The 13369-nt window shown below is 46.4% G+C and overlaps 1 protein-coding gene across 1 annotated transcript in view; it reads right to left on the bottom strand.

The window, feature by feature from the left end:
- The window catches only part of LOC127462648 (plexin-A4), a 160904-nt gene that overhangs the window by 53372 nt on the left and 94163 nt on the right, over positions 1–13369 (bottom strand). Inside the window, exons 13-16 of the mRNA XM_051771449.1 lie at positions 12560–12727; positions 6237–6330; positions 3661–3900; positions 2568–2714 (exon numbers count right to left, since the gene is read on the bottom strand). Coding sequence (XP_051627409.1) covers positions 2568–2714; positions 3661–3900; positions 6237–6330; positions 12560–12727 — 649 coding nt within the window. The remainder of the gene's footprint in view (positions 1–2567; positions 2715–3660; positions 3901–6236; positions 6331–12559; positions 12728–13369) is intronic.

Below are 13369 nucleotides of genomic sequence, written 5' to 3'. Positions count from 1 at the left end.
ATTTCTTGGGCCACCAAGTGGTTCTAGAGGATGCTGTTTATACCTTCCAGAAGACTGAACGTGAACCCTCTGTATTACCAAGCACCAGTTTGGCCACCTGTTAAGCCTATTAATCATGAATTTGTTCTAAAGGGCACCATGGCAAACATCAGTTTTCTCCAACAGTCTTAGGGGTCACCTGTAGCAGTTCAGGAGCTCCTCTTGTGCAAAACTTGCCTGTGGTGGTGTCTTTCCTGGTGCACGTTTGTCCTGGCCCAATGGAAGTGTCTAATTTAAGATGAGAAGAAATGTGCCCTGAACTTCAGTTGCTGCATTTGACCATCTCTCCATCCCCTACAGAAAGAGTCCAGTGTGAATTTCTGGATATAAGCACACGAATTAGATACCAGGAATCCTTTAGATGTATCCCACATCTTCACTGCAGACCTTCTCCAGCATAGTTTGAACGGGGGAGCAGGGACATGGTGAGACTCTTGGGGATGGTCCTGTGCAGGGGTGAGAGCTGGACTCAATGATCCTTCCAACTGGGTCCCTTCCAACTGGGTCCCTTCCAACTGGGCATATTCTGTGATTCTGTGATGGGTCTTCCTCATGTTTCTTTCTTTTCCTTGGAAAGAACTTGCCTCTGAGTTTTAGTCCCTCTTTTTTTAACCATTGTTCGAGGCTTTTTATTCCTTTCCTATTTTTTTTTCAAATACTTAACTCTGTCATTGTACAAAAGACAGCTGAACCAGATCAAAAGCATGTTGACATCAATGTGTGCCATTGTCACTGCTCCTTCCCTTAGTAATCATCTCTGTGTTGTGGTGGTTGATTCACTCCCATGGCCCCCTCTCAGATCTTGGCCACCTCACTTTGCAAGGAAGGGTTTGTTCAACGATCTCCTCAAGGTCACACAACAAATCATTGGCAGAAACAGGAGGAGGACCTGGGAGAGCTGCCTGTCCGTTGTCCTGACCATCAAAAGATGTTCAAATGAAACACAGCGATGCATTTTGTACCAGCCCCAACAACAAGAGATGCTGTGCCGTGCTGGAGGGGGCAGCTCCCAGCCCAGCTGTCCCCTGTTAAGCTCCAGATGCAAAGTCCATCCTTGAGCAATGGCCTCCACCACAGGTGACCTTCTGCCTTTTGTTCCCAGCCCAGATGCTGTCAAAGCGTTGCCTCTCTGTTGGCAGTTGAATAAAATCTGTAACTTGCCCTAAAATTGATGCTCATTGACAGGCTTCAATGCCACCACCTTCCCATGTTTCCAGCATCCTCAAAAAGGGGTTATTTTTTAATCTTTTGCTTCACTTAAACTGTCCCAAGCTGCAGGAGCAGGGGACTCTTCCCAATTGGTACAGCCTGACCAGATGTTCATCCTCCCTGATCCCCAGGGATTTATTTATTGCTCACCTGACTTGGAGTTCTCTCTCTCCAGGCTTAGCTTTGCCCACCTCTGGCTGACCATATGTTTAATTATATCTATGAAAACGACAGGGAACATCCTTTGCCACGTTCCAAAGCTTTGGTGTTCACACAGAGAAAATCTCTCACTTCATTATTGCTCTTCTTGGAGCGTCTTGATGTGCTTTGCAATGAAACCAGAGTCATGGGATATTTGCATGGCTGGAAAGGATTATTCCCTCTATTTTCCAGATGACAAACTTTGGCACAGAGAAGTGAAGTAGCCAGTGTGAGGTCTCCCAGCAGCACAAGACCCAAAATGATCATCATAAACTAAAAGTTCCCAAAAAACTCTATTTCTAAAGAGCCATACAGTGTGTCTCCATCATCTATGGGTCTCATTGCACTGAAATAAATAAATATGTCACAGGTGCAGCTTTGGGAGGGCAACAGAGAGGTGGAAAAAACTCATTCATGAGGGATAAGTAACACTGATGTCACTTGTCAGCTTTTGTTGTTTCTACCCACAGCCTGGTCCAGCTCCAGTGAGTTTGCTGATGTGCTGTTTATCAAGCAACAGCATCAAGGAATGCAAATCACTGAGAGGAAAGTAAAGAAGGAGTAAATAAACAAGTTGTGAGAGGAGGAGGAGCTCCCTCTGATGTAATCACTAGGTCCATTCTTCACAGGTTCCAGGAAGGATGTGCAGGAGTAAACTAAGTTTTATAGATGTCAAAACTTCAAAGTCCAGTCACACTGTCATCCATATCCTGCATTTTTTTTTCTTTCCCACATTAAGGCAATTTAGCCACCAGCATGTCAGTAATTGGTGGGGAATGTGCTGAATTTAACAAAGTATGTCATGTAGGAACATGTTACATGTATGATCTCACATGAGCATCATAGTTCATGAGAAAACAGAAGAGGGGCAAACTTTCCTAAAGGTTTTTGTTTATGAAAGGTTCCTCACTGTCCACAAAGATCCCTGGGTCACTCCTCTACTCTTCTACTTCTCTGAGTTACCCTTGAAGGGGATATTAGATCAAAAAAGGACCTTGATGTTTCTGGGAAGGCAAATAGTGATGCAAACTCCTCAGAGATCCCTCCCAGCTCTCCAGCATTGCTGTGCCCTCCCAAGCCACCCAGGGAGTAGAGGCTGAGGCTCAAGCACCACTTACCATCACCTTGTGCCTTCCAATGAGGTTTGGGGACTCACAGAGCAGCTGCACATCTGACACAGTCACTGCACAGGGTTTCTCCCCGACCAGAACGGTGTAGTTCAGCTTGGCATTCCCTCCTGCCACTGGTGGGATCAGGTTCTTGCCCTGGACAGAAAGGAATATCACCCCACAAAATCAAATAAACACCAGCAAAGAGTTTTCTTTCCCCCTGTAGTTCATTCCTAGGACACAAGTTTTGACATTGCACTTCATAGCTGTGGCTGCCCCATCCCTGGAAGTATCCAAGGCCAGGTTGGACGGGGCTTGGAGCAATCTGGGATAGTGGAAGGTGTCACTGCTCATGGCAGGGGGTGGAACAAGATGATCTTTAAGGTCCCTTCCAACCCAAACCATTCTGTGATTGTTATGACATTTGTAGTTCACCATTTGCTGACACAGAGAGGAAAAGCCAAATTAGGAAGTCAACATGAATGGCTAAAGACTCAAATCAGGCACAACAGCCTGTCCTGCTCCCTTCTCTCTGGAACTGAATTAGAAATGTTGCATCTAAGTCTTGCACAATCAAGTACTCACTAAACATAGTCAGGCAAGGAAGACAGACCCCCCTCCAAACGTGTAAGAAGCACAATCATCTCTTGGCATATGCACTACGTAAAAGAGCTGATACAGAAATGTTCCATCATAAAATCCCTCCTCTGTATTGCTGTGCAGATTATAGAGATGACAAAGGGCTGGTTTGGGTTTAAACAGGGGTGAGAGGAAGGTCTTGCAACCCCAAAAAAGAAATAGAGTCGGGTATTTAATTGTCAGCCCTGTTGCAATCATAGAAACTGCTCTCTGGTGAGCAGCAGTTGGTACCAATTTGGGCTGCACATGGATAGTTCTGGTAGGAGTTAATATTTCTTGGTTATGGGTATTAGCAGTGGTTGGTGTTTGCAGATTGTGGCTGATATGATGCAGTGTGGTAGGGGCAAGGAATGGAGGAAGTTTTTGGGATGCCACCATGGTTTATGGGGTGCTGGCAGGCACAGAGAGGCAACAGGCTACGTGTGTTTGTCCTTCCCCATCCAGGCCTTGGTCCCCATCTCACCTTCAGGATGATGGGACTTCCTGGCTTCAGCTCCAGGATCCCCGAGGGGTTGAAAACCTCGAAGATGGGGTTGGGGTAGTAGGTGAAGTTGGTTTTGTTGAGGATCAGCAGGGACTGCACGTTGTCAAGGATGAAGCCAAACTCCTCCGGGCGCTCGGCGAGCTCCGACTGGTGATTGGGGTCCACAGCCAGGGCTGGGGCCTGGCAGGTCATCTCTGTGCTGTTCTGCACCTCACAGTTCTGGGGAAAGAAACCCAGCATGAGCAGTGTTTGTGGAAAACGTCCCTCCTGGTGGGCAGATGCCACCCAGATGCTACCCTACCCACTCATGGGGGACAGGGAGGAGCAGAACTTTCTGGTTATTGTGTGGACTGATTTTGGTTATTATTGTGCTCCACTGCTTCAAAATGTTCCTCATCATGAAATCAAGGCTGGGAAGGGATTAGGAACACTCTTCTGGGGCAGGTGTGTGGAGCAGTTTGCCCTTCAGTTGGGCATCCTGTGCCTCTTGAGGGAGCTCAGCTTCTGGGGTTGCCAGTGTCAGCATCTTTCCCTAACTTCATTTCCTTCTGGAAATACGAATTTCTTCCTTTTTTTTTTTTTTTTGTACAGCACCGACTAGTCAAAGTCTCTCTGTCACACTGCAATTAGATCTCTGGGCATCACTCCAAAAGTGTCTGTTGTGCTCAAGATTCCAGTTTGAACATCAGGTTACCTGAAATGAATCCCAGGAAGCTGGAGAGGGGAAGAGATAAGGGTAGGAGACCCTGAAGTTTGGTTCCAGCCCTGCCAAAAATTTCCTTTTTTTGTGTATGTTTGAGAAATGAGCAACAGATAGTGACAGGTGTTTTACCCTGACTAAAGGCCTAGGAATTAGATGCCTGGTTGTCCTTTAGGACTTGAGCCTTCATTTTTCCTCATCGTAGTTGCTACCATAATGCATCCTGGTCTCACCAGGAACCAACAGGATCTGTGGGGAAACAGGATCTGTGGGATCTTTGTGGATTCTCGACATGAGAATCTTCTCCTAACCAGTGTGATACCTCCAGCACTGAGAGCACACTCATTATTCCAGCTGGAATTGCCCAAGGGCTAAAAGGTCTTTGGTTCAAATCAGCAGAGAGAGAAGTGACTTGGACCAGCCAGTTCCATATTGTGAGGTCAGTCAGATGTTCTGGGCTGTAACAGCTCTCCCGAGGAACAAAAGGCACTGGAGAACTTCCCAGCACAAAACTGAGTTCTACATGAGCATGTGGGAGGTGATGGATTGGCTTCATCATCTGCACAGCACAGGGTTGTTTGAGACCAGCGTGTCAGGCAAGAGTTGGAGTCTCCTGGGAGAAGAAGTCCTGCAGGCTTCTAATCCTGCAGGAAAGCTGAGAAGGGTTTGGCTGTGGTGTACCAGGATATACAAGGCATTGCCAAAACACACCCATGAATATCCATGGTCAGCTGGACCAGGGTTCTCCCAGAGTCCATGGGAGACTCTCTGTCAAGATTCACATCGGACCCAGAACCCAACCTCAAGAGATATATCCTGAATCCAGTGAGGCATGAGAGGCAACAAAACTCCTTTGGGTTTGGCTTTATGAAAGGAGATATTAGTTCATGACAGAGCTGGGATAAGACCAAAATTCAGATGTCTCAACCTCCACACTGCAGATGCAAATGAATTTGCCCCATATATTCCTGCATTTTCTTTTTGGATCTACCACAGTTTTGCTGCTGTTCATGTGGCAGCAGATTATTTGTTGTCTGAGAAGTGCTTTGAGAACCTTGGGTGGGAAGCTCATGGATTAATCTGAACACTTGAGAAATACAGAGGATCTGGACTTTCTGCCCCCAAGTCAATTATTTTTAGAGCCTCTTCTTTTGGGATGGTCTTCCCCATTTGGTCCCAGAAAGTGCCTATACACAGCCAACACTTTTTCAGATGCTGTTGTGTGGCCCCATCCTCCAGCCTACTGTAGATACCACCAGGTGTTGCCTATTCCAGAATCTCCTAATTAGAGGTGCCAAACTCACACCTTTTACAGCTCTACCTGGAGCTGCTCAGCAGCTACTGGCAAGTGGCTCCTTCTGAGTGAATTATCTCCTAGACCCTGACTCTGCTGGTCTCCTCGGAGCTTCTTCTGATTCCTCACTGATTCCTCACTGAGAGTTGAATTAGGTTGTAAATCTAACTGGCTAAACCTGGATAATCTCTTGCAGGATCCCAAATAGCTCATGGAGTGGACACAGTAGTACCAAAGAGTGTTATTCTGACCCAAACATGCTCAGTTTATAACCTGAATTTGGGCCTTCTTATGCACATAAATAACACAGGTTATACATATGACAAGAGAGAGGACAGATGTCCTTAAGCCAACAGAAGAAACAGGTTTAGAAGAGACCAAGAACTTCATTACACCCCTCTCATTCCCCTCTTTGGTCCTATACTCCTTCAGGGATGAGGTAATGTTCTGGAAGCAAGTCATGCCCTCTTTTTGGGATGCAATTCCAAGCTGCAGAGCTTTTAGCCAGCCCCTAACACCACCATGGCCATGTCCCCTCCCCAACCCAGCAGCCACACTCACGTTGACGTGCTCCTTCCCACCGTGCTTCGCCCGGATCTGAGGGTTCTGGATGAGATCCAGGTGAGTTCCCCACACTGCAATGGGTGTGTTGCCACTAGAGAAGAAAGGGAAGAAAATAAAGAACCCAGCCAGTAGATATCAGGACTGATCCCACCGAAAATGTGTGATCTGTGTTTCTAAATGCTGGTTGCAAAGTATGTGACCACATCTCGCAGTGCCACAGGGAGGGAAGGAAGAACAAAATAAACAAATGATTTTTCATTCATTCATAAGGAGAGAAATAACTAAAACCACATGTTTGCTAAAGCTGTCACATCAGGCAGAATCTGGATGTTTTTCATTGCCAGGACTCAGCAATCACAAGAGTTGATAATAGGAGGAAAGGTGGAGATTTAACAGGGGCTCCTCAGAAGGGTCCATGGGCTTTATCTCCTGTATTGCTTCAATCAGTCCCAGAATACCCTGAGTTGGAAATAAACCACAAGGATCATCAAAGTCCAGTTCCTGGCCCTGCCCAGGACACCCCAAAAATCCCACCACGTGTCTGAGAGCATTGTCCAAATGCTCCTTGAGCTCTGGCAGCCTTGAGACCATGACCATTTCCCTGGGGAGCCTGTTTAGTGCCCAACCCAAAAAGCCCTTATAGATACTGTCCCATGCAAGCAGCTCTTGAGGATTCAATGCTACCTGGTTGAGGTCAGTAGTCCCATCTTGCATATTAAACCTGCCATAAAACTTCACCCTGAACAAGAAAATGCCACCTCACTGAACAATTTTTGGTGCTGCTGAGGAGCCCAGTCCTGCAGCATCTACAAAAAACCAAGCCAAAGTCTTCAGCCTTGGTGTGCAGAAGGCTTTGCCTTGGTGACCCAGGCAGATCAGCTCTGCCATGTGTGTTGGATCCAACATATGACAGCACAGAGATTTCCTCTTGCTGCATCCCTTTGCTCAAAGACCAGTTTCCTGAGAAAGCTAATCCACCCAAATCACAACCTACAAGTCTCTGGGAGATTTTCTCCATTTTCTAACAGCTCCCTCAGCCCAGATGAGATGGGGAGATGCAAATGGAGTTCATTCCCTGCAATCACTGTCACTAGAAGGAAAGCTTTCAGAAACACCCTTCTCTCCTTTCCCTGCCTCTTCCAGCTGCAGCCAGTGCTGCTGCTGATTGTGGGACTTCAGGGAGCAGGGGGGAGGGAGGAAGGAAACTGCAAAGGACCATTCCCAGGCTTCAGTAGGGTTGGCTTTGAACCCCATGTTAAGGGGAAGGGTTCACCACAGGCAGCTTTAGCCATCCCAAATTGGAGCAGCCTTGCTCTACCAGGGTGAGCTCTCCCTTTGCTCCATGTGGTGGGGGCAACACCATGCAAGGCCTGGAAGGGGAAGAGTTATCCAAGAAAGCAAAAGCTGCAGCTGTCAGGGCTCCCACAGCCAGGACAGGATGAGGAAATGTCCTCAGCAAACAGGCCCATCTCTGAGGGCTTCCCAGGGTGAGGAGTGCTCTCATCAGATTCAGCACCTGCCTCTATAACTCCCCTTGGAAACTGTCCAGGATGCAATTTATTTCCTTCTGAGAATGGGAGAAATCGAGGGGATTGTGAAAAGAAAGCTCAGAGTCCCTTTCCTGCCTCCAGGTAAACCTACAGATACAGGAAAGGTGGAACACCTGTGTCCTAGTTAGGACAGCTGAAATCAGTTCATCATGGTGGGTGTAACCCAAAACTGTATTCTATAGCCTTCCATGTCATTTCCCAGAAACTAGACTATTGTTGTCAATAGACTATTCGCACCCTCTACCCATAGAGCCTGACTCCTCAGGCTATAAACTAGGTGTTAAGAGGCCTGTGAGATAGAAGGATGTTTCTGTCCTCACACCCTTTGTGAACTCCCCGCCCTGAGGGGAGTACCAAGCATTCCTGCCTGAACTGGAGGATATATAATCTTGGAGTTTTGGAACATTTTTTCAACCCACTCGTGGGATCCAGAGGACGGCTGCATCTCATCGCTCTCAACCAGACTTAGACCACCACTGGACTGCGATCACCAGTTCTGGCCAGACTGCAGCAGCTCTCCCACCAGCAGGTTCTTCCCCTCTCCCTTTACTTTGGACTCAAACAGGGCCCAAGGAACACCACTTTGTTCAGGCCCCAGGGTACTGGGTTATACATTTGGGTTTTTGTGGGTTGAGACCAATTGTTTGTTTGTATTATTGTACTTACTGTATTATTTTAATAAATTGTTATTCTGACTTATAATCTCTCCTTTGAGTTGGGTTCATTCCCCCTGCTGGTTAACTTTTAAACCAGCACAACCTGCATTATGAATGAGGAAACAGCAGAGAATAAACACGCTGTGAGGAAGGAGCCAACAGATCTCCCCCATTCCCAACCTTTGTTTTCCATGTTCCTCATTTATCTTCCATTAATAATCAGATGGGGAGGCAGGAATGAATGTAAACAGACCTCTCTGCTCACAGAAGAGCTCTCAGGTTTTGGTGAGCTGGGCACAGATAGTTGGGACTGAGCTTCAGCCCCTCCAGCTGCACCCACATGGATAAACCAAAGAGTTTTGGTTTATCCCAAAAGAACTGGCACAATCATATCCTTCAGCAGCTGCTCCTGTGGACCTTCTCTGAGAGGTTCTTCATACTCTTTCATTCAAGTAATGTCTGGACTGGCCCATGTTTAGGACAACATTTGAGTTTTGCAGACTATCTCAAATTCTTGCTCTCTGAAAATGTCAGCTCTGATGGGAAATTCCTAATGGGAAATTTTATGGAGTAAACCCACGTTTTACCATTTCCATGAGATCTGCTTGGATGGCTGAGCTTTCTTGAAATCTTTTCTGAAGTCATACACCTACTTACAAGAGACTTTCCCCTCTCTGCCCTACAGAAGAAATACCCTCTCCCCAAAATTCATAGTAAATATTCCTGATAACCCCCAGAGAAATATCAGGGAGAACTTGCCTACCTAAAACCATAAGCAAAGTTTATTGATTACTTTGTTCTTTCTCCACTGTCCTGGTTCTTCTGCATTTTTGGCTGTGAGCCTTTACAACAATAATTATTATTATTATATTATTATCATCGCCATTATTATCATCGCCATTATTAACCTTTGCTGATTCAAACTAGAAGGGATTTTGAATCTTTACTCAGCCAAAAGTTTTACACGTTCCAGACCTTCCCAATGTGTGCACATACACAGAGACACGTGATAAATAAAATCCCTTTATTTAATCAACCGAGTCTGTGCACACAGTTTTAAACCCAAGTGTTAAAAATTCTCTGTTTGGTTTGGAAACTGAGCTTGCAGGCTCAGACCACAGGTATTAAACACAGCCACAGCACAGGAGCAGAGAGAGGGAAAAAAGAAGAGGTGATGAAGACACAAAATCACCTCCAAACCCACTCTGGCCTGAAAATGAAGTAAATAAAACTGTTCCTTGCCCTGAAAACCACCAGCCACTTTTGTGCCTGCAGCTGAATGTCCAGTCAAAGCCACCTCTTGACCAGGTCAGATCAGAGCCTGGAGACCTGGTGCTGCCCAGCAAAATGACAGAGGTGCCAAAAGCTTTTTGAGTTTAACTCTTTATTGCCTCCAAAGCCCTGGGTGTAATTTTCTGTCTGCAGACTCAGGTAATTGCTGGACGTAACTCAAAAGAAACCCAGATCAAAAGTATTAATGGAGCCTCATAAAATTCTGTTTACCTGCCAGCCCGGTGTGACTCCTTGTTTTTTTGGCTATAGGAGTAAATCAGCAGTAATCTTTTCTTTATCGTCTCGGAAAATGTCTCTTGAAAAGGTTTTAAGTCAGGCTTGGTACAAGCAATCACTGATTTTGCAAAGCTGGTTTAGTAGCAATCATCTGTCCCTCAGAACAGCTCAGCCCCACAGCCGGGAGTGATGGATCAGAGGAGCACAGTGGATTTGCTGTAATGAATCATTCCACATAACAAATATACTGAGCAACAGTCTCCACATCCAAATGTCTTGTCTAACTTAGTTCTTGCTCCACTCTCGGGGCTGGAGTTGGCTGTGCTTTCATCCAGCTCTGTGTGCTGTGCTCACACTAATGCTCATCCCCATCACGACCTGCTGGATGGACCTCCACAGTTACAGGGCTTAGAACTGTCCCTGACACCCTGAACATCCTGGATATTCCATTTCTCCCTCTGTGCCCTCCTCCAAGGTTATGCACCTTCGGAATGACTCAAAAGTGCACAAGAAAGAGGATGAGATTGGTCTGGTTAAAATGAGGCTCCTGTCATTGCTCAATAGATCCTTTCTGATTTCAGGCTCTGAAGAAAGCAAAGGGTAGAGGTTGTGCCTGAAGGTGTTTCCTCCCTGGAAGTGTTCAAATCATCCCTGGAAGGATTCAAAAGCTGTGTGGATGTGTCACTTGGGAATATGGTTTAGTGGTGAGCACTAAATGTTAATGATTGGACTCAAAGATCTTAGAAATCTTTTCCAACATTAATGACTCTATGATTCCACGAATGAAGAGACAAGTGGAATCCCAGTCATCCATCCTGGCAGCTACACACCCCACAAATAAGCTGGTACCCCCTAAACAAGCAACTCATCCTAATTTCCTTTATCCTCTGAGTTGGGATGGGAGATCCAGTCCATCAGGACACAGAGTCCCTCCAGTCTGGGCAAAGCTTTGCCAAAGCACCTGAAACACCTTCTTGGCTGCTTCTTCATGTCTTACTGGCATTTTCAGCAGAGAAAACAAGGATCAAACAGCTTCTGAACCTCTCACCTCCCAGACCTGAGGCCAGACTGAGGAAGGTCCCCATGCTGAAGCTTTCCTGGGGATATTAGGGAATTCACTCTCCTAAGTGTCAATCTTACACCTTTTAAGCAGCACTGAACTCACTTTAATAAGGAAAGGAGTAAAGTGATTTCCCATTTCACTGATAACCTGGACTCTGCCTGAAAATAAAAACCCCAAAAGGAAAATCCCAACACTAAACCTTCAAGCCCAACGTGTAAAGACTCAATCTGGCTAAATCAGTGAAGTCCCTCACGGTAATTAAAGGCACTAATTGATTTGTGAAAACATCTTTGGAATGGGAGCTGAACTGGGGGGGGATTTACAAGCCCTGCTCCTAATCCCCAGATACTCCAATCAGTCCAGTTTGATGGGGGAGCAGAGAGCTGTGGGTGAAGGAGGGGAGACTGAGATTCCTTATTTTGTATCTTTTCAAGGCAATATCAGTGCATTTAATGACCAATTTCTCCTTTCCTGAGGCCATTCCTGCAGGCTTCTGAGAGTGTTTGGGTATCACTTTGATCCCTTCCACACCCAGGGCAAGTGCTGCTCTCAGACACATTTGTGTGAACCCTCTGAATTCACCAAAGCAGCATCAGTGGGGTGAGGAGAAAAAGGGATCCCTAACGAGGAGGAAGCTGTTGGAGAGGGCAGGGAACAGGATTCCTTTTGTGTTTCATCTCAGGACAGAGCCCTGGGGCTTTCAGGTGTGATGAAATGCTTAGTCCTAAGGCATCAAACCCATGAAGGCTGAGGGAAATGTAGGAATTGCAAACCCATGGAGGCTGAGGGAAATGTAGGAATTCCTGCTTTCAAACCCAAGGGAGATTCACTTCTCTAAGCCCAGTTATGACATTTAAGCCAGGGTTTAAGGGATCAGTGACTGCTCCTGCTGCCATGCAAAGCTGTGGGTTCATCCCAAGGGGGCCTGAAACACAGACATGACCACAAGCACCAGGAATTGCAGCTTTTAGGGGTACAACTGTGTAGTTTAACCAGCCCCAGTGGCCTCTAAGCTTCACTCAGGGAACATCCTGGTGCTGGAGATAGACCCTGAGCTGCAGAAAAGAGGGAGAAAACTTCAGCTCTAAGTTGGAGACCTGCTGCACCCATATTAAGGCATGGAGTCTCCAAGGATTCTGCTGAGTATTAGCAGCTGGATTTTGGTGCATTAAACCAAGAAGTTTTGTTCTGATAGTGAAGGTAGGGTGCAGGATCATTTAGTTTGGACTATGCAGAGTTTGTTTTGACAAAAGACCCTTATCCTGCTCATCCCTCACTGGGACCTGTGGAAATTTTGCCCCAGGGTACCCACTGAGCAACCAAGGTGTTACTACCACGCACGATGCACTGCTGGACTTCTTGTCTTCTCAGGAGGCAAAGTCACCAGCCCTCATTGTTTGGGCTCTGGGAAGCAGCTCTACACAAATTCTTAGTGAACAGAACTCTTGGAAAGCAGTTTTCTGCACCAAGGACCAATATTATCACGGCAGTGCTGCATTGGAAATCATGGGGGGTGGCAGGGGGTTCCCACGGGATGCTCACCTGAAGATGCTCCACTCAGGCTCGATCCTCAGGATGGTTGGATCCTCCACATATTCATAGTGCAGCTCCTGATGTATCTTGGCCTTGTCCACTCTCACAGACACCTTCACCTTCTCAAAGCCCTCATAGGAGGCAGTGGTGTTACAGACAATGTGCTTGGTGGATCTCCTGGGAGAAGAAGCAAGTAAATATAAACCAACAGCAAAACAAATGGTGTCAAAAAGAGCCCAACTACTCATTCTTGTGTCCTGTGACCTAAAGCTGTGCACTGTGAAGTGGTGAAAGTCACTGCTCCAGGAATATGGTGTGAACCGTTTATCTGAGGAAGTGACATTGTCTTGCTTTTTCACTAGTTTAAGTAAAACCACAAGAGCCATCATTTCTCAGGGCTCAGAGTGAAAACTGAACCCCAAGGGAAGTCCAAGCCAGGCCTGTCTACAGAAGTATTTGTCTGTGGTTAAATATTTGATGGGGGTTTCCTTCCTGCCTGTGGACAGATGCAGCAGCAGCTCATAAAAGGGGTGTTTGCACCTCAGCCTTCCTGCCTGGGATCATAAAGTTTACTTTGCATTAGGACTGTAAGCCTTGTTTAAGTGCACTTTGCAGCATGCCTGGGACCTTTGGAAAGTGCTAATACAGTGGGGAGCATTTTATGATTATACTCAAAGAGGATTCTGCATAAACTTTTCCTTTTGGGCTGGGCTCAAAACCAGCTCCAGGTCTGAATTTTGCAGCCGACCTTTCCTTCCACAGTGAGCCAAAAATTCAGGCTCCAAACACCCTCAGTCTCCCCAGTCCTGTGATTTGTGA

The sequence above is a fragment of the Manacus candei genome, unplaced genomic scaffold (genome assembly GCF_025592945.1).
Source record: "Manacus candei isolate 608988 ecotype Guabito, Panama unplaced genomic scaffold, ASM2559294v1 h1tg000133l, whole genome shotgun sequence".
Classification (NCBI taxonomy): Eukaryota; Metazoa; Chordata; class Aves; order Passeriformes; family Pipridae; genus Manacus; species Manacus candei.
The sequence above is the reverse complement of the archived record's forward strand: the minus strand, read 5'-3'. Positions and strand labels throughout refer to the sequence as shown.